Source organism: Mastigoproctus giganteus, chromosome 2 (assembly GCF_048544385.1).
Source record: "Mastigoproctus giganteus isolate SK-2022 chromosome 2, ASM4854438v1, whole genome shotgun sequence".
Lineage (NCBI taxonomy): Eukaryota > Metazoa > Arthropoda > Arachnida > Uropygi > Thelyphonidae > Mastigoproctus > Mastigoproctus giganteus.
In genome coordinates this window covers 198497344-198518564 of record NC_143576.1, presented here as the reverse complement: position 1 = coordinate 198518564, position 21221 = coordinate 198497344, and the positions used below count along the sequence as shown (strand labels likewise).

At 38.0% G+C, this 21221-nt stretch overlaps 1 protein-coding gene across 1 annotated transcript in view; it reads left to right on the top strand.

Annotated features, from left to right (window-relative positions):
- Positions 1 to 21221, top strand: part of Dhc1 (dynein axonemal heavy chain 1) — a 620756-nt gene that overhangs the window by 144149 nt on the left and 455386 nt on the right. Inside the window, exons 21-24 of the mRNA XM_090390121.1 lie at positions 1927 to 2165; positions 11747 to 11987; positions 13610 to 13809; positions 14446 to 14599. Coding sequence (XP_090246247.1) covers positions 1927 to 2165; positions 11747 to 11987; positions 13610 to 13809; positions 14446 to 14599 — 834 coding nt within the window. The remainder of the gene's footprint in view (positions 1 to 1926; positions 2166 to 11746; positions 11988 to 13609; positions 13810 to 14445; positions 14600 to 21221) is intronic.

Below are 21221 nucleotides of genomic sequence, written 5' to 3'. Positions count from 1 at the left end.
GAAAGGTCAGGGAATGACCACCGCATATTCTTGGAGCAATATGGCCTTAGTTGCTAATGCTCCTAAAAAAAAAAAACCAAACAAACAAACAATTGTGATATTATTTGGCCATCATAAACTTAACTAATTTAGTATTCTTGAATAACTACCTTATTATCCCTCTTTTCTGATCTCTTTCAGGTAGCTGAAATATTAATCAGCTTTGTTTTGATAACCAGTGGCAAAATGAATGTGTTAACAATGCAAAACACACTGCATAAGTAATTTTTATAGTTCACTTTTTGGCTTAGTGACACATTGATTAGAAAGATCACTTGTGATAATTTTTTTGCTGTGCCTCCAGTTTTTGAATTTTCTTTTTTTTCTTCTTTTTTGATATGAGAAAGATTATATCATAATCTGTGGTAATAATCTTTCCAATATGCATGCATATAAATCATCAATGATGATCTTGTTTATAATCTGGCACAACCACCAGGTCAGAGGAGCTTACAATAAGTTATGAGTACAATTGTTAATTGTATTTAGCAGTCATGGGCTTGAACTATTGTCCACTCAAAGAGCATGTGCTGCTGCACTCTTGCTCCTATCCATTCTGCTATGTTATGCATCTGATGAATAAACTATTAACGCAGTGAAGGAATCGAAAAATCTTCTGTATAAAATTTATTTTTAGAATTTTTTCAGTTGTACAGATTAATGGATATAGGATTAATGATGGACTTAAATTAATTTATTTATTTAATAAAATTAACTTTTTGGAGAATGAACTGTTTTAAAATCTTCTCACTTGATATTAATTACTACTTTACTTTATATATAACTTTATTTCTTGTTATTCTATTCATCTTCTTTTAATGAAATTATGATTTTGTTACTTGTGTATATATATTATGAAAAAATGAATTAAACACAATGTGTGAAAGATGCTATAAGTTATAGATGGGTAAATGTTGTTCTATTTAATGCATCGAAATTTAATAATGGCATGATTTTTGAAAGCTGCTCTATAGTTTAGTGAGATCCCTACTGGGGTCAGCATTGTGAATTCATTGCTGAATAATGATGTGTTAAAGTACCATGGCATCCTCTCTTCACCATCAGCTATTGTAGGTTAATGTCATATATCTTCTATTCAAATTTTAATAGTGTAGGCATTGTGAACAGTATAAGAGTGATTTTTTATCATTTCATACTGTATACTGTCTCACTTTGTCAAATCAGAATTGATTACTCTATATTCTGTTTATTCACTTTTATTTAGTCAGTTATATAATTGTATATTGTTATCTTCTTAACATGTTTGCTGCCCAAATTCAAACTTGCATCCAGACAAACTGAAAACTTTTGTGCCTCAGTGCAGATATGTATCTGTTCAATTGAAGTCAATAAATTAGCACTGTAAAAGGAATGGCACATGAAATGAACAACTGAGCAATATTTGCAGACTGATTCAACCATGGGCTGTTGGATTTCAGCTGGAATTTTGCTTAGCGTTAATCGCACTGTCTAGAGAGAACTATAAAATCTGTATACTTGGTTCATAGTTTCATATGTTCTTTGCTTATTTTGAAGTTATTTTATCTAGTTTAATATTTTCTACAAGAAGAAAGGTAAAATTTTTTGAAGATTATGAAGAAGATTTCATCTGTGAAGAGTCATCACAGATTTCATCTGTGATGACTCTTCACAGATGAAATCCATTCACAGATAAAAAAGCGCTGCTTACTTGTTCCATTGCTTCAGAGGAGCACCCCAAGGTACATAGGGAGGACCCTCACAAATATAAATGGTAGTGAATGTGTTAATCTTTATCTATTTATGTATTGTGTGAAGAAGCCAATTCTTATGGCTCTTATATGTAACATTTGAAACTAGCAAATACCAAGATATTGGTTCCTAATTCTCATTTTCTTTGTTGTGCAGAACCGATTTGACAGCCTGTGGCATCAGTACATTACATATAGTAATGGACAAGTCTTGTTTGGTCTTCCTCTGTCTGATTTCCCCAAACTGCACCAAATTAAAAGAGAGCTAAGTTTATTGCACAAGTTGTATAGGCTCTATAATGATGTCATTGATCGTGTGGCCAATTACAGAGACATTTTATGGGGAAAAGTAGATATTGAAAAAATTACTAATGAGTTGCTAGAGTTTCAGAACAGGTATGAAACTGTTTGATGATTCAAATTTATATGCAATATAATTTAACTTATTTTGCTAATCAAGTTTTAGATTTCATACATAAAAAAATATATATATATATATATATATATTTTTTTTTTTTTATTATTTTTTATTATTTTTTTTTATTTCCTGTATCATAATGCCACACATAAATACAGACATTGCTAAATCATAATAGAAATTTATTTGTCCATTGTTTTTTTTTCTTTCAAAGGAAGACGACTCAGAATTTTTCCTTGTTTTTCTACACTAATCATTACTATGTAGAACATTTCAGAGGTTTAGTAACTTCTGGCCACAAGACTCTCATTGGCTAGTTTTTTTTTTTTTTTGTTATTGGGCCATTCTCAATACACTGCTGTGTATGAAAATCCTAGCAGGGTGATACTTGCACCGGTGTGTCTAATGCAGCTGTGATACACCACTTGAAATCATTTAGGTTTCACCATTGTCCCATTCCCTTCTGAATTCCAAACCATTGTTACTTCAATAAATAAATTTTCTGTTTATACTCCGGGACGACCAAACAGTTAGAGGAGTTAACAAGATAGACAGAATACAAGAAACAGCACCGTATTCAGCAGTCACTGGCTTGAACCCCGGTCACTCAAGGCACATGTACTTATGCACCTGCGCGCCTGACCACTAGGCTACTTGGTATCTGACTTCCTGCTTTATTTAGCCTGATGCAAATATATGAACTGTCTCTGATGGAGTGGCCAATTCCTTGAATAATGGGGTATGTACCTAATAAACTACTCACTCTATGTATATACAAGGTTGTAAATTAAATTCCTATTGGTGGGCAGGTATCTCAGAATCCTGTGATGGTACAGGTGCAAGAGTGATTGGTGTAGATAGAAAAAGGCCTGGGACTCTTTTGATAAGCTAGAATGCAGTACTACTGGGGCCTGTAATCATAGAGTTATGTAATTCCTCAGATAAAGTTCACCCTGTTCTAGATGAAATCAGAAGCTTATTACTGTAAATTGAAGAATGCCACAAAATGGTCACTTTTTGCTGGATTCCAGCACATTCCAGTATTTTAAGCAATGAACTGGCTGATAAAGCTGCAAAAAATTCAACTACCTTAGATTTAACCAATATCCCTGTTCCAGCATCAGATTATGCACTAACTGTTCATGCTGCTTACCTGTCAGAATGGGCGCCTCCGTAGCCAGGTGGGAAGGAGCAGCAGTGCGTAGCACACGCTTCTTGATTAGACCGGGGTTCGAGCCCGTCACCACCAAATACGGAGAATGCGGAAAGGTCAGGGAATGACCACCGCATATTCCCGGAGCAATATGGCCTTAGTTACTAATGCTCCAAAAAACAAACAAATCTGTCAGAATGGACAGCACCCTGGTACTCTCAGACTAATAATAAACTCTTTCAGTTTAAACAAGATCATAAAATTTGGTGCCCCATCTTACCCACCTTCATTTACTCACAGGAGATGATCCACCACAGTGTCCACATTATTCTAACAATCTGACTGTTAAACATATTCTCATTGACCTTCCCTACTATAAACAAGACAGAATTTCAACCTTGTTATCACTGGTTAATCTTCGTAAACCAATAACTCTTGAAAATCTCATTGGTGATAAGGCAAATATTTCTGAATTTTTAACTTCCTCAGGCAAACTGGGTTTTTTAATCATTTCCGATTTTAGAATTTTTTCTGACTTTATGGAAATTTCCCCTCTCTTTATATAATAAATGAATAGGCACATTATAGCCATAACAGCTTATGTGCCATTAAACCTCCATAATAATAATAACAACAACAAACCAGAGCCTGTCTTGGAAGTTAGCAGCAATAACTCCATAACTGACCATCTATGATAGATAATTCAAAAAAGTCAATTGCAATGTTCTGCTGTACAAGTAATGCTCTTGCATCAGTGGTATAGTAGAAATGTACATTTGTAGCCCAGACTGCAGTATATCAGATCTGTTGGCTCATCTTATGGCCACCAAGATTATCATACAGGTCTACATGAATCCATGATGTATGTTATGCCTGTTGCATGCTTTTGCCATATGCCCTGTGCATACAGCAAAGTATCATCTGTTTTATTTTGCTGCTAGTCACTCACTATTAGCATTAGCATGCAGGCATTCTACAAATGTCTCTTCTCACCATAGCATTAGCATTAGCATTAGTAGAGGCATTTGATGCAAGAAAGCAAGCTTATGCAGCACAGCCAAAAAAAAAAAAAAAAAAAAAATCCACTTCCACTTCACCCCTCTGTTCGTTCAAAATACCTGTCCAGCTGAGCCTTAAACTTATTTAGGCTATCAACCTCCACCACAAGGGATGGAAGTCTGTTCCACCAACCAACCACCCGCTGGCTAAAGGCAAATTTCCGCACGTCTATCCTACATCTGTCTTTCCTCAATTTGAATTTATGCCCTCTCAGGTGATTTTTCTGAGCTAGAGGAAGAATCCCATCAGCATTGAGCATGCTTAAACCATTCAAGGCTTTATACACCTCTATCAGATCACCTCGCTGGTGCCTAGTCTCCAGACACTGTAATTTGCAAAACTTAAGCCTTTCTTCGTAAGCACCCCTTTGTTCCATTCACTAATCTTGTTGCCCTTCTCTGTACTCGTTCCAGCAGCTCTACATCCTTCTTGAAATGAGGCCTCCAGACCTGTATACAGTACTCTAGGTGTGGCCTGACCATCGCCTTATACAATGGAATAATCACCTCCTTATCCCTGCTGGAAAAATTCCTGTATATCATTGACAATACTCCATGAGCTACTCTTGCAGCCCATCTGCACTGCTCAGAGAACTTCATATCTGCCTGCACAACCACCCCCAAGTCCCTTTCATTCTCTACCACTGTCAGTGTAGTACCACAGAGTTGATACGTTGCTCTGGGGTTGCTGTTTCCCATGTGTAGTACTTTACATTTGTCAATGTTAAACTTCATTTGCCACCTCTCAGCCCATCTGCTCAACCTTTCCAGATCCTGTTGCAGCAGCATAGTGTCAGTAGTGTCCTTGACAACCCTGCCAACCTTTGTATCGTCTGCAAACTTGGACATTAAGCCCGATATACCATCATCAATATCATTTATAAATACAGAAAACAATAATGGACCCAACACTGAGCCCTGAGGGACTCCACTAATAACATCAGTCCACGATGAGCAGTGTCCATTGATTACCACTCTCTGTCTTCTCCCCCTCAACCACCCCTTTATCCATAGCAGCAATTTGCCTCCAATGTCACACTGCTCCAATTTGTGTAGCAGTCTTCCATGTGCAACAGTATCAAAAGCTTTTCTAAGATCCAAATATGTAATATCAAAGTTATTCCCTGCATCCAGTTCTTTTGTGACTGCATCATAGTATCCAATCAAGTTGGTCAGGCAAGACCTCCCCTTAACAAAACCATGCTGTGTCTGAGCTATAACTGAAGTCTTGTCTAAATGATCCTGCAGTGCTTCTTTAACCAGTGCCTCCATTAATTTTCCTGGAACAGAAGTTAAGCTCACAGGTCTATGATTACTTGTGTCAGCCTTTGATCCTCCTTTGTGAATTGGGGTCACATTTGCACATTTCCAGTCTATGGGTACCTCCCCTCAGTCCAAGGAAGCTCTCATAATTATGGCTAAGGGTTTGCTTACTTCCTTTGCTGCCTCCTTTAATATAACTGGATAGATCCCATCCACCCCGGGTGCCTTTCTTGTGTTTATCTTCAACAGTTTCTCCTCCACTTTACTCCCAGTTATTTCAAGATTCTGTAGCTTACTGCTAGAGTTGAATACACCTCTGGCATTCCCCTCACTGAATAACTCCTCGTGTGAATGTCGATGCAAAATATTCATTTAGTTTGTTAGCTACCTGAGCAGGATCATCAACACTTGACCCATCAATATCAAGTGGACCAATCTGATTCATCCCCTTCCTTCTAGAGTTTACATAAGTAAAGAACTCTTTGCTGTTTTTCTTTGCATCCCTTGCCAAGGATTTCTCGTAATCTGCCTTCGCCTGCCTAACCTCCTTTGTAACTTGGTTGCATATCAACTTGTATCTATCATAGGCTTCTGTGTCATGTGTTAATTTGTATGTATCCCATGCATTTTTCTTCTCTGCCATATGCCTCATTAGTTCATCTGACATCCATTTTGGCCTAAACCTTGAACAATATTTCTTTTTTTTTTTTTTTTTTTTTATATGTGAACCCCAAACACGAGAGGTATTAGAACCTATAGTACTTAGTACCGTGCTTGGGTTGGAGGTTGAGAAGACGAAAGAAGATATTTGTTGACATTGGACTTGAACTTCTGTAGATTGTAATTTTCAGGAAATACGTATGAAGGAAGGTTGTTCCAGAAAACGGCAGTTGAATGAATAAATGAGGAAGATGAAAAGTTGGTTCTGTGGGTTTGAAGTTGGACAGTAAATGGATGTTGGCTGGTGGCGGCACGTGTTCGGACTGTTTTGAAAGAGAGAGCGGGAATTATAGAAGCCAATTCAGAAGAACAGTGCCCATGGAAATATCTGTAGAAGAGGCATGCAGCAGAAACAGTACGTCTATGAGAAAGCGAGTGGAGAGACTCTGTTAGAGATGAATCATTAATTAACCTAACTGCCCTCTTCTGAATGGAATCAAGAAGCCTGAGAGAGGTTTTGGGGGCACCACCCCAAATATGGGAACAATATTCCATGGCAGAGCAGGATTTGCGATTTATACAGAGTGAGCAGCTGTTTGGAAGAAAAGTAACGCCGAGAGCGAAAGAGAAAACCAAGTTTTTTAGATGCAGAGGAAGCAATATTTGTAATGTGCTTGTGCCAAGAGAGATTAGAAGTCAGGGTAATCCCCAAAAGAGATATATCCTTTTGCCTAGAAATTGGAGTGTCACTAAAGATAAGCATAGGAGCAGAAGAATCCTTTTTGCGAGATATAAGACAAGACTGAGTTTTAGAAGGGTTGAAATCAACTAAGTTGTCTTTGCCCCACTGGAGAATTACCTGAAGATCGGCATTTAAGGAATTGGTAGCAGATTTTCGAGAAGTTGAAGCTGATTGAGCAGGGCAAGGTTTCTCAAAATGGAAAGTTGAATGCAATGTGCTATCATCGGCAAAACTATGGATAGGATTTCCAGTCAATGGAAGAAGGTCATTGATATACAAGAGGAAAAGAGTGGGGGAAAGAACTGAACCTTGGGGGACACCGGCATTAGTGGAGAAGTTAGAAGACAGAGAGCCATCTACCATCACCCTCAGTGAGCGATCAGAGAGAAAACTGGATAACCAATTACTAAAAACAGTTGGCAAATCATAAGATGGAAGCTTGTTTAGAAGACCTTTATGCCAAACACGATCGAAAGCCTTTGAGATGTCAAGAGCAACTGCTTGTGTTTCACCGAACCTTTCCATTGAAGTAGTCCATAAATGGGTAACATAAGCCAGAATATCACCAGTGGATCGACACCGACGGAATCCATACTGGCGATCGTTGATCAGACGGAAGGTTTCTAGGTAGTTTAAGAGTTGGCGGTTAATTGATTTCTCCATTACTTTAGAAAGAGTAGAAGTAATTGCAATGGGACGATAATTGGATGGGAGGGATTTGTCACCCTTTTTAGGAACTGGCTGGATATGAGCAAATTTCCAAGCAGAAGGAAAAACACCTTTGGAATAAGAAAATGAAAAAAGGCGGCAAAGAATAGGAGTAAGTTCAGGAGCACAGATTTTGAGAACAAGTGGAGAAATACCATCAGGACCTGGAGCTTTCTTAGCATCAAGATTCATCAAAATCCTTCTGATATCCTTTTGACGGAAGACCACAGGAGGCATTGAATGGACCGTGTTGGGAATGGTGGGAGGTGTTTTACCAAGTTCATTAATACATGAGCTGGAAGAAAAATGGGATGCTAGCAGGTCAGCTTTATCCTTGGCTGAAGTGACAACAGAACCATCTGGTTTGGTCAGAGGTGGAAGCAGAGATGGGCAAAAGTTGCGGCCAATAGCTTTGGCAAGAGACCAGAATGCTCGGCTACCATTAGGGCAAGAAGCAAGTTTTCTACTCTTAGCCTGTTCAAACTCTAGTTTGGACTGATTAATAACTGCTTTACAATTGTTGCGAGCTTTGGTGTAGGCAGAAAATGAAACTGAAGAATTAGAAACAAGCCAATTACGATATGCAACATTCTTCTCTTGAACAGCCTTAGCACATTTATTGGAAAACCAAGGTTTAGATAAAGGATGAGATTTTAAAGTGGAGTGTGGGATAAAGGATTCCATTCCTGCAAGAATAATTTCACTGACACGATCTGAGCAAACGTTGACATCAGGAGTTTTGAAGCAGTAATCCGACCAAGGAAAAGAAGAAAAGAAGTCTCGCAGGTCATCCCATTTTGCATTCTTGTAATGCCAAACAACACGAGGTTGGGAATAGCCATGAGATAAAGGTTCCATTGGAGAAGAGACAATCACCAAGTTGTGATCTGAAGTGCCTAAAGGACCTCTCACTTCGACCGTGTACTTAGAAGGGTTGTTTGTGAGAAAAAGATCAAGCGTATTGGCTGTATGATTAGGATTGTCCGGTATTCTTGTAGGTAAATGAACAATCTGTGCTAGGTCATTAGTAATTGCAAAAGCCTCAGCATCTCGACCTGCTGGGTCGGTGTGACTAGAAAACGGAAGCCAGCTGGAGTTGTGAACATTAAAATCACCAAGGAAAATTACCTCACTGTTAGGAAAGTTGGACTGGAGAAAGTCAAGTTGCAACGAGAGGAAGTCAAAGAGCTCCAAGTGATTAGTGGAGTTGGGAGAACGGTAGACACAACAGATGAATTTGACACAATGAGGTAGGGAGATTTTAAGCCAGAGAAGATCAAAGAGAGGAGATTCCAAATTGCCAAGTCTCTGACAGGGAATATCAGAACGGACATATGCACAAGTACCACCTTTGAGGCGAAAGGAATCATACAGCGAATAATTTGGGCATCTGAGATGCACAGTAGTTGAATCAACCGATAACTGAGATTCTGTCAGAAAAAGTACATGGGGTTTGGCAGACTGCAAGTGGAAATGGACATCGTTGAGATTAGAATTGAGACCACGTATATTTGTGAAATGAATTAGGAAATCCTTGGGAGGTTTAGATCTTTTCGCAGATAAGCTTGTTCTATTAGTTTGACAATTCATGGTGTATTCAATAGTAAGAAAAGGTGGGTGGGACATGCTGTATGAAGTAATGGAATTTTTGGATATGGCGTACATGTGGGAAGAATATACCCAGATCCTTGACATAACGTGGCCTCGACAATGCTCCCCGCATACACACTACTCGGACTCCCTCCAGTCACTATCTGGCAGAGTAGAGGTAGCAAGATTATACACTAGCTGATCCGGAAGCCTCCTAGAGAGTTACCAATAGGTTCGGTCCGGCGTACTAACTAGCGGCCGGCCTGCGAAAACCGTTTTAGAGCTGTACCCTCGAAATGTAAGGAATATTGGATCTCGCCACAACGTTCATCATAACCTCAAAAGTCATCAATCATACTGCATGATGGAAGAGATAGGGAAGGGTTTACCGGAACTTAGCTCTAGAGACTAAACATGGGTTCCACCACTTCGAGCCTCCAATAAGCAAAGTGGTGGTATTTCACCGGTTGATGAGAGTCATCTACCACCTAGTACTGCCTGGTAACATAGAGGGGCGGCATTCCTCCATATGGTGTGGGCGCCACACCTCGACCCCTGCTTACGTTGGTTCACACCTGGGTGGTCACCCACCATGTGCTTGTGCATGGAGGTTATACCCAGGATTACTAACAGTCCCACCATCGTGAAGGTGCAAGCAGAGGATTTGGTTGTCACAGACCGTCCGGACTTCGCCGAAATTGGGTCCACTTGACTTGAGTGTCACCCGAATATCAGTTCCATCAGCGTTTTAGACTCCCAGGTAGCAAGTACAGCTTGTCTGGCATATCTGAGAGAATGTCTGTGACAACCTCAAGGACCTAAGTCGTATCTTAGTTGGTATGTAAAGCCTAGTAGCTTCCAAGATAAGTTCTTTGAATGCTTCCCATTTTGAATTTGCTGTTGGTAACATCATCAGTTGGTCCCACTGTATAGAATTTAAATACTGTCTCAGTCCATCGTAGTCGCCTTTACGGAAGCAATAACCCTTCCCTTTACCCCTAATGGTAGTTACCTCTTTGAGTAAATCCCACTTCAGCACACTGTGATCACTGCCACCTAGTGGTTCATTTATCTGCAGATTCTTAATGCATGAAGAATCACTGCTGATAATTAAATCAAGAGTATTACTCCCTCTAGTTGCCTCCCGAACATGCTGATGTAGAAAACAATCATCCAATAAATCCACAAAAGTCCTGCTAGTGTGTGAGTAACCAGCCCCCAAATTCCAGTCAATATCTGGGAAATTAAAATCTCCCATTATAAGACACTCTGATTTACTGGCCCACTCTATTTCCCTGTACAGTTCCTTATTATACTCATCAGAGTCATTAGGCCTATAGCACACTCCTACTCTCAATTTTGATCTCCCAATGTTTATGTCACACCAAACTGACTCCACACTGCACTGTCCAGCGATGTCGACTGGCTTCACTTCCTTGGTTTTTATGTGTTTCTTAACTAATAGCATAACACCTTCTCCCTTCCTATCCTGTCTATCCTTTCTGTAGACGTTGTACTCCCCAAATTGCAGTTCTGCATCCCTTATATCTGTGTGACACCACGTCTCTGATATCCCAACAATATCTGTCTTCGATGTTTTGAGCAATACCTCAAATTCATCAAATTTATTTACTAAACTCCTAGCATTGGTGTACACGCAAGTATACCTGCACCTGTTTCTATTCTTAGCTACCCTAACACAACCATGTGTTTACTTGTACCGCAATGGCTCCCATCAGTCTCTGAAATACCATGCATCTTGTTTTTCAGGCTTCTGCTCATTCTAATAGAAGCAGTGCAAGAATCTCTTTCACCTCTGCCAGTGGCTACTGTCAATCTATTGGTCTTTGTCTCCCCCCAAGCTAGCAGTTTTCCGACCCACCCAACACTGCCTTGATAGCATCTGGGTCTGGTATGGCATGGATTTCATTGTGTCTATGGGTGTGGGTTCTGTTGCAGAAGTAATAATTGCCAACTTCTACTAAATTATTGATACTCTCCTGTTTTACAATATGCTTTTTGTGTTGCCTACTATTTTTATGGAGTTAATGCTACTAACTTCCATGATATGTCACCAAGACATTTCACCTTGGCAAACATGTGATTAAAAACTAAAGGATATTAAACAACTCAGAATATAGCTTGTTATGGTCCACATATATTCCATGCATATCTGACATTACTAATACAGCATTATAGTTTCAGTTATATGACTACGTGCAATGTGTAGTACTACTTTGAACGTATCAGGAAATTTCAGTATACATTATTTTTTAATTAAAATAATGTATACTGAATTTTTCTAACATCATCAAAGTAGTATATATTGTAATAAATGTAATTATGTTATTCTTATTGGTTGCTTTAATTTTTTTTTTAATGCAGATGTCGGAAACTGCCTAAAGGTTTGAAAGAGTGGCCAGCCTTCAACACTTTGAAGAAAACAATTGATGATTTCAGTGAACTTTGTCCTCTTTTGGAGCTAATGACCAACAAAGCCATGAAGCCTCGCCACTGGCAAAGGCTAGCTGAAGTTACAGGTCATACATTTGATGTAGAGAGTGATAGTTTTTACCTTAAAAATATTCTTGATGCTCCTCTTCTAGCCTTTAAAGAAGATATTGAGGTTAGTACAAAATGAGTGACCAATATATAATGAAGATGAATCATTTATTTTAGTCATATACTGGTAATTACTTACCTCTTATTAAGATATTCATGTGACCAAACCCACATCATAGGTTCCAATACTTTCATGCTTATGGTTTTCATTAAAAAAAAAAAAAATGTATACAATTATATATTTTTATGATATATACTGTCATATATATTATAAATATCATATATATATATGTTGGTAGATGACTTTCATCAACCGGTGAAATACCTCCACTTTGCTTATTGGAGGCTTGAAGTGGTGAAACCCATGTTTAGTCTCTAGAGCAAAGTTTCCGGTATCCCCCCCCCCCCATACTTCTCCTTCAACCCACGCATGGTACTAAGTACTATAGGTTTTGATACCTTTCGTGTTTGGGGTTTTCATAAAAAAAAAAAAAAAAAAAAATATATATATATTGTCATATCATATTCACTTAAGAATATTCAGTAGAATTTTATTCAAATTTGTCAAAAATAGCCATTATATTTATAAAAAATTAACATATTTATTCCATTAAAAAATAATTTGCATAATGATATTTGAAATGTGTAAGTGAATTCAAAATCCATTCTCCAGATGAAAAGATGAAAGTTATTTATTTTGTTATTGGTAGTAAAAATTTAGTTTTGCTTGCTATATTACTGAACAAGATCGGTAAATGTTATGACTGTTGTGCTTACTTACTTTATAAAACTACGTGCATCTATTCCTGAGTTCAAGATATTTGTCTCAAATAGAAGCAAGGATAATTCATATTTTTATGCCTTTTGCAATGAAGCTAGGATCATGTCAGTCAGCCGACCGAGCTAGCCGGGTGGGTAAAGTGCTTACCTAGCAACCCAAAGGTCGCGGGTTTGAATTCCGCCTCGGGCTTGGATCAAAGTACTGCAAAAACCATGGGAGGTGCATTATGGCCATAGAAGCCGATGCGCCAACAACTACTATAAAAAAAAAAAAAAAAAAAAAAAAAAAAATGTCAGTCAACAACAATCCATCAGATCTCAAAAATTTTTAAAAATTATACTCTTGATGCTACATTAGTTATGTAGTTTTAAATGGTTTATTGAGTCCCTGAAGTAGAAATTAGACTAAAGACAATCTATTTCCTACCAAAAGACAAGCCTAATATACTAAATAATATTGCAATCTTTCTGATGTTTCAAGCCCAACTTTGGGTATCCATTATTAGGACAAAGTTGAGCAGGTAACATGTCTCCCCCAAGCTTGCATGTTATCAACTTGGAGGAGGCTATCACTGCCTGTGGTAGTGATAGCCACAATGGCTATCACTACCACAGGTTGACTTAATTTGAAAAAATTAAGTCAGTTATTTCTTATTTAAAATTGTCCATTTAGCTTTTTATACCTAGGGAATAAATTTGAACAGTAAAATTAGTTTGTTTCTTAATTTACACAAAATCAGTACTTTCTTTTATTTATAAAAAACTGTGAAATTTGCTGTAATGATGTTTTTCTTAAAACAAATTAATGATGCACACGACTTTGAATCAACAATTATTTTAATAATATTGGCTAAGGAATTTAAGGATTGCTGTATGCATAAATCTGAACTGTGCAATTCATTTTAGGACATTTGTATATCAGCATTGAAAGAAAAAGATATTGAAGCTAAACTTCGCCAAGTGACATCTGAATGGGGTAGCCACCATTTAACATTTACTACATTCAAGATGCGTGGAGAACTGCTCCTTCGGGGTGACAATACTGCTGAAATTATATCCCTTCTAGAGGATAGTTTAATGGCATTGGGATCGCTGTTGAGTAACAGGTAAGTAATATTGTCTGATCTATCAAAATCAGAAATTTTTACCTTTGGGTTAGTTATGTTGTCTCAGCCCATTAAAACTATCCAAATTATTGTTACCTCATCCTTGAAAATAATTCTTCTCTTTTCTTGCATATAGGTCTAATATGAAGTTATTTTTTATTGATAGTTTAATACTAATAAGTAGCTGATATTAATGCCTAATTTCTTTTGTAAATGTATGAGGTGTGATCAAGAAGTTCCATGAATGAATTTTTTGATCACGAATTATTATACTTACATGATGGATTAGTAAACACTAACTAAAAATATTTCTGAGAGTTTATTACACATAAAAATATTTACAAGGATATAAAATGTGAAATAGATTGAATATAAATAATACTGTGAAAGTTAAAATACTAAAAGTATTAAGTTAAAAAGCTTTAAAAATAAGCATATAAAATTCATGTAGGCTAGATAGAAATTTGGGATTAGTACTTTCTATTTTAAAATAATAAAATAAACTAAATATTTTAATATCACATGGACTCAGTGTATTCCATCACGTAAAAATTATTGATTCCACATAATATCCTTTCCTTTCCACAATATATTTATTTAAATATTTCAATAAAATTCAATGTTTATTTCTTTCAGATATAACACACCTTTCCGTAAACATATACAGAAATGGATCCAGGACTTGTCAAACACAAATGAGATTTTGGAGCGGTGGCTTTTTGTTCAAAACTTGTGGGTTTATCTGGAAGCAGTATTTGTGGGTGGTGATATTGCCAAGCAGCTGCCAAAGGTATCAGCAATTTTAAAATGATATTAAAATATCTAAAAAGTTAATAAGGGCAATTGAAACTACAATGGCTTATAAAATGCACTCGATGATCAATGAATTATGACCATCTCATCCATAATGGACTGTCCTGAATAGCTTGTAATATAAAAAGCCAAACAGCTTCTTATGCTAGAGCAGTGTTAATTTTCATCTGATCGTGCAAATAAAAGTGATAAAGTAGCAGCTATGGGACACAGTAAAGATATCACAGAATTTCAAAAGGGCATGATTGTGGGAGCTCATACTTCGGGTGCTTCCACATCAGAAATGGCATGTTTTGTCGGTTCCTCATGACCCACTGTGATTAAGGTGTTCAAGGAATAGTGTTAAATGGGTCAAACCACCTCACACCAATAGAACTCTAATGGATTACGCAAGGTGAATGTTCATGGTGAGGAAAAGGTGCAGTGCGTTGTATGGGCTCAATGGTAGGTCACTGTATGATAGTTTACATCGCAATACAATATTGGGAATGCAAGAACAATGTCTCAAATGACAATATGCTTCACACACACACATCCATATGTCTGGATGTGTCTGGATATGCTGCACACACATCCAGACATATGGGGTTCTACAGTAGACAACCCAAGAGACCCTCTCCTCACCACTGATTATCACCAGTCGTGAATGCTGTGGTGTCAACAACATGCTTGTTGGACTGAACATTGGAGTACTGAAAATGAGTGTTCTGGTTGGATAAGTCCAAATACCTGGTGCAACATGCCAACAGACACCTTCATGTGTGGCATTAGCAACACCACAAGTCCATGGACCCTTTGCACACGGTGCTCACTGTCCAAGCAGGTGGCTGTGGTTACTTAATGTGGAGCATGTTTGGCTGGAAAAAACTAGAACCCCCTGGTGCATTTTCACTGGTGAGACTACAGACCTTTCACTGGTGAGGTCTACTACCAGCTCTTAGGAGACCATGTGCACCCTGCCATGTTGGACATGATTGCGGTATGCATTTTTTCCTGGACAGTAATGAGATCTTCCAAGATGATAATGCACTGTGCACAGTGGTTTGAGGAATGCAATGAAGATATCATCATCTTGATGGGCTTCCAAATTCTTCTGACCTTAATCCAATTGAATATTTGTGGGATGTTTCGGAATGTGAAGTGAGACATCTGGACATGCAGCCATCATCTATTCTGATACTGTGCAAAGGCTTGTAGGCAGCATGGCTGCAGGTCCCTACAGACATCTTCAGGCATCTAGTGGAGTCAATGCCTAGGTGAATAGTGACTGTTATCTGTGGAAATGTTGGTCGAACACAGTATTAGATAGTTGGTCATAATTCAGTGATCACTGTATGTTGCTCATTAAAAATCATTTGTGTTAATTATGGTAGTTGTTGACACACACACACACACACACACACACACACACACACACACACACACACACACACACACACACACACACACACACACACACACAGAGAGAGAGAGAGAGAGAGAACAAGAACATTCATAATCTATTAAAAGTAAGTATATAAAAATGTTCTATTAGAAATGCACTTTTTAGTTTGTATATAAAGAAATATTATTGATATTTCTTTACAGTGATTTCCTGTGTATCACATCATAATTTTTTTTAAAATGAACCGTGTTGGGTTTCTTTTTAAAAATGTTTTGATAAATAGATATTACTATAAATAGGGTTTGTTAGTAAATATATATATATATATATATTTTTTTTTTTCAAAATGTTAAATTTTAATTGTGATCTAGCATGGTTTTTTAAACATTCTTTCATATGATCTATCTCTTTATTTATTTATTTTAAATATTCAGATTGTTTCTCCTTAATATTTACACATTGGCATACTGCAAATAACAGGCAGTTTACATGGAATTCCATTATAACTGAATCACTAAGATTAATTGGCATAGTTGTGTCTGACATGAATAGTGAAATTACACTATTGTATTCTGAAATTACAATAGCGTAATTTCAGAATATTAAAGGATTTGTAATTAGTATTAGTAGTGGAAAATGAGAAAATTATACAAGAAAGAAAGCTTATACAGCATCAGTCAGAAAAAAAAAAACATTCTTCCTTGAATTTATTTAAACTAACCACTTCCACAACAACAGATGGAAGGTTGTTATTTGTTCCAACAATCAATTACCTGCTCACTGAAGGAAAATTTCTGCGCATCTATATAACCAACCTTCTTCAATTTGAATTCATGCCCCCTCATGTGTATGTTGTCTGAGCAAGAGGAAGGATGCCATCGGCATTGAGCTTACTCAATCCATCAAAGCATTTAACACTTCAGTCAGGCTTCTTGCTGGTGCCTAGTGTCCAGATTCATCAATTTGCAGAACTGAAGCCTTTTCTGGCTAAGAACATTCTTAGCATTAGCATTTAGCATTAGCATTAGCATATGATGCAAGAAAGCAAGCTTATTCAGCATCAGCCAAAAAAAAAAAAAAAAAAAAACACCACTCCCATTTCATCCATCCATTCATTCGAAATACCTGTTCAGCTGATCCTTAAATTTGTTTAGGCTATCAACTTCAACAACAAGTGATGGAAGTCTGTTCCACCAATCAACTACCCTCTGGTTAAAGGCAAATTTCCGCACATCTATCCTACATCTGTCTTTCCTCAATTTGAATTTATGCCCTCTCAGGTGATTATTCTGAGCAAGAGGAAGAATCCCATTGGCATTGAGCATGCTCAAACCATTCAAGGCCTTATACACCTCTGTCAGATCACCTCACTGGTGCCTAGTCTCCAGACTCTGTAATTTGCAAAACTTAAGCCTTTCTTCGTAAGAGCAACCATTTGTTCCATTCACTAATCTTGTTGCCCTTCTCTGTACTCATTCCAGCAGCTCTACATCCTTCTTGAAATGAGCCTCCAGACCTGTATACAGTACTCAAGGTGTAGCTTGACCATTGCCTCATACAAGGGAATAATCACCTCCCTATCCCTGCTAGAAAAATTCCTGTATATCATTGACAAGACACCATGAGCTACTCTTGCAGCTCGTTTGCACTGCTCAGAGAACTTCATATCTCCCTGCACAATTACCCCCAGGTCCTTTTCATTCTCGACCACTGTCAGTGTAGTACCGCAGAGTTGATATGTTGCTCTGGGGTTACTGTTTGCCATATGTAGTACTTTACATTTGTCAATGTTAAACTTCATTTTCCACCCCTCAGCCCATCTGCTCAACCTTTCCAGATCCTGTTGCAGCAGCATAGCATCAGTAGTGTCCTTAACAACCCCGCCAACCTTTGTATCATCTGCAAACTTGGACATTAAGCTTGATATATCATTTATAAATACAGAAAACAACAACGGACCCAACACTGAACCCTGAGGAACTCCACTAATAACATTAGTCCATGATGAGCAGTGTCCATTGATTACCACTCTCTGTCTTCTGCCACTCAACCATCCCTTTATACAAATAGCAGCAATTTGCCTCCAATGCCACACTGCTCCAATTTGTGCAGCAGTCTTCCATGTGCAACAGTATCAAAAGCCTTTCTAAGATCCAAATATATAATATCAAAGTTATTCCCTGCATCCAGTTCTTCTGTGACTACATCATAGTATCCAATCAAATTGGTCAGGCAAAACCTTACCTTAACAAAACCATGCTGTGTCTGAGCTATAACTGAATTCTTGATGAATTCAGTTATATTCATAACTGAATTCTGAATTCCTGATCTAGATGATCCTGCAGTGCTTCTTTAACCAGTGTCTCCATTAATTTTCCTGGAACAGAAGTTAAACTAACAGGTCTATAATTACTTGTGTCAGCCTTTGATCCTCCTTTGTGAATTGGGGTTACATTTGCACATCTCCAGTCTATAGGTACCTCCCCTGAGTCCAAAGAAGCTCTCATAATTATGGCTAGGGGTTTGCTTACTTCCTTTGCTGCCTCCTTTAATATAATTGGATAGATCCCATCCACCCCAGGTGCCTTTTTTATGTTTATCCTCAACAATTTCTCCTCCACTTTCCTCTCAGTTATTACAAAATCATCTAGCTCACTGCCAATGTTTACTTCACCTACGACATTCCCCTTCCTGAATAACTCCTCATGTGTGAATATAGATGCAAAATACTCGTTTAGTTTGTTAGCCACCTGAGCAGGATTCTCAACTGTTGAACCATCAATATCCAGTGGACCAATCTGATTTATCCCTTTCCTTCTTGAGTTTAAATAGGTAAAGAATTCTTTTCTGTTTTTCTTTGCATCCTTTGCCAAGGATTTCTCATAATCTGCCTTTGCCTGCCTAATCTCCTTTGTGACTTGGTTACAGACCAACTTATATCTATCGTAGGCTTCCATGTCACCCATTAATTTGTATGTATTCCATGCATTTTTCTTCTCTGCCATATGTCTCATTAGTTCATCTGATATCCATTTAGGCCTGAACCTTGAACAATATTTCTTAGTTGGTATGTAAAGCCTGGTAGCTTCCAAGATTAGTTTTTTGAATTCTTCCCATTTTGAATTTGCTGTTGGTAACATCATCTTTTCTTTTGTTCCCCCCTCACTAATCTTGTTGCTTTCTCTCTCTCTCTCTCTCTCTCTTTATGTATCCAACACAAAGATGTGGATCCACACAGAAAGATGTGGATCCAACAGATCAACATCCTTTCTAAAATCAGGACTCCAGATCTATATGCAGTACTCAAGATGCAGCTTAATCATTGCCTTGTATAATGGAATAATCACCTCCTCATCCCTGCTGCAAATTCCTGAAGATCATTAATGAAACTGCATGAGCTGGCCTGGCACCTGTCTGCATTGCTTAGAGAACTTCATGTGTGACTGCACAATTATCTCAGGTCTTTTTTGTTCTCCACTAACTTAAGTATAGTACCATACAGTTTGTGTGTTATTCTGGGTTTGCTGCTACTTGTAGTAGTAGTAGTAGTAGTAGTAGTAGTAGTGGCATGTGATGCAAGAAAGCAAATGTATGAGCTTATGCAGCATCAGCCAAAAAAAAAAAAAAAAAAATCACACCATTCCCTCCAAATGCCTGTCCAGTTCCTCCTTAAATTTATTCAACCTATCAACTTCCACAACGACAGATGGAAGTTTGTTCCAGCAATTAACCACCCGCTGGCTAAAGGCAAATTTCCGCACATCTATTCTACATCTGTCTTTTCTTAATTTGAATTTATGCTCCCTTAGGTTCGTAATTTGAACAAGTGGAAGGATCCCATCAGAATTCAGAGTGCTCAATCCATTCAAGGCCTTATATACCTCAATCAGATCACCGCGCAGGTGCCTAGACTCCAGCCACTGCAATTTGCAGAACTTAAGCCTCTCTTGGTAAGAGGATCCCTTCATTCCCCTCACCAATCTTGTTGCCCTTCTCTGTACCCACTCAAGTAAATCTACATCCTTCCTAAAATGAGGTCTCCAGACCTGTACGCAGTACTCAAGGCGTAGCCTGACCATTGCCTTATACAGAGGGATAATCACCTCCTTTTCCCTGCTAGCAAAATTCCTATATATCATTGACAAAACCCCATGACCTGCCCTGGCAGCCTGTCTGCATTGCTCAGAGAACTTCATATCTGACTGTACAATTACTCCCAGGTCTTTTTCATTTTCTACCACCTTAAGTGTAGTACCACACAGTTGGTACGTTTCTCTGGGGTTATTTCTACCCATATGTAGTACTTTGCATTTGTCAAGGTTAAACTTCAGTTGCCACTTCTCAGCCCATCTGCCCAAATTATCTAGATCCTGTTGCAGTAGCAGACTGCCATTACTGTCATTAACAACCCTGCCAACCTTTGTATCATCTGCAAACTTCGACATTAAGCCTGATATACCTTCATCAATATCATTGGTAAATATACAAAACAACAGTGGACCTAACACCGAACCCTGTGGGACTCCACTAATAACATTAGTCCAAGAAGAGCAGCACCCATTGATTACCACCCTCTGTCTTCTTGCACTTAACCATCCTTTTATCCATTCTAGCAACTTACCCTTAATACCATTCTGCTCCAATTTGTACAATAGTCTTCCATGCGCAACAGTGTCAAAAGCTTTCCTGAAATCCAAATATATGATATCAAAATTATTTTTTGCATCCAGTTCCTTTGTAACCACATCATAATATCCTATCAAATTTGTCAGACAAGACTTTCCCTTAACAAACCCATGCTGTGTCTGAATTATTGCTGCAGTCTTGTCTAGATGATCCTTCAATGCATCTTTAACCAGCGACTCCATTATTTTACCTGGAACAGAAGTTAAACTAACTGGTCTGTAATTACTCATGTCACCCTTCGATCCCCCTTTGTGAATTGGGGATACATTTGCACATCTCCAGTCCGTGGGAACCTCCCCTGAGTCCAAGGATGTTCTCATAATTATGGCTAAGGGTTTGCTTAGTTGCTTTGCTGCCTCCTTTAATATAATTGGATATATCCCATCCACCCCAGGTGCTTTTCTTACGTTTAACTTCAACAATTTCTCTTCCACTTTGCTCTCAGTTATTACAAGATCATTAAGCACCCTGCTACAATTTGATAACCTTCTGCCATTTTCAAACCTTAATAATTCCTCACTTGTGAATG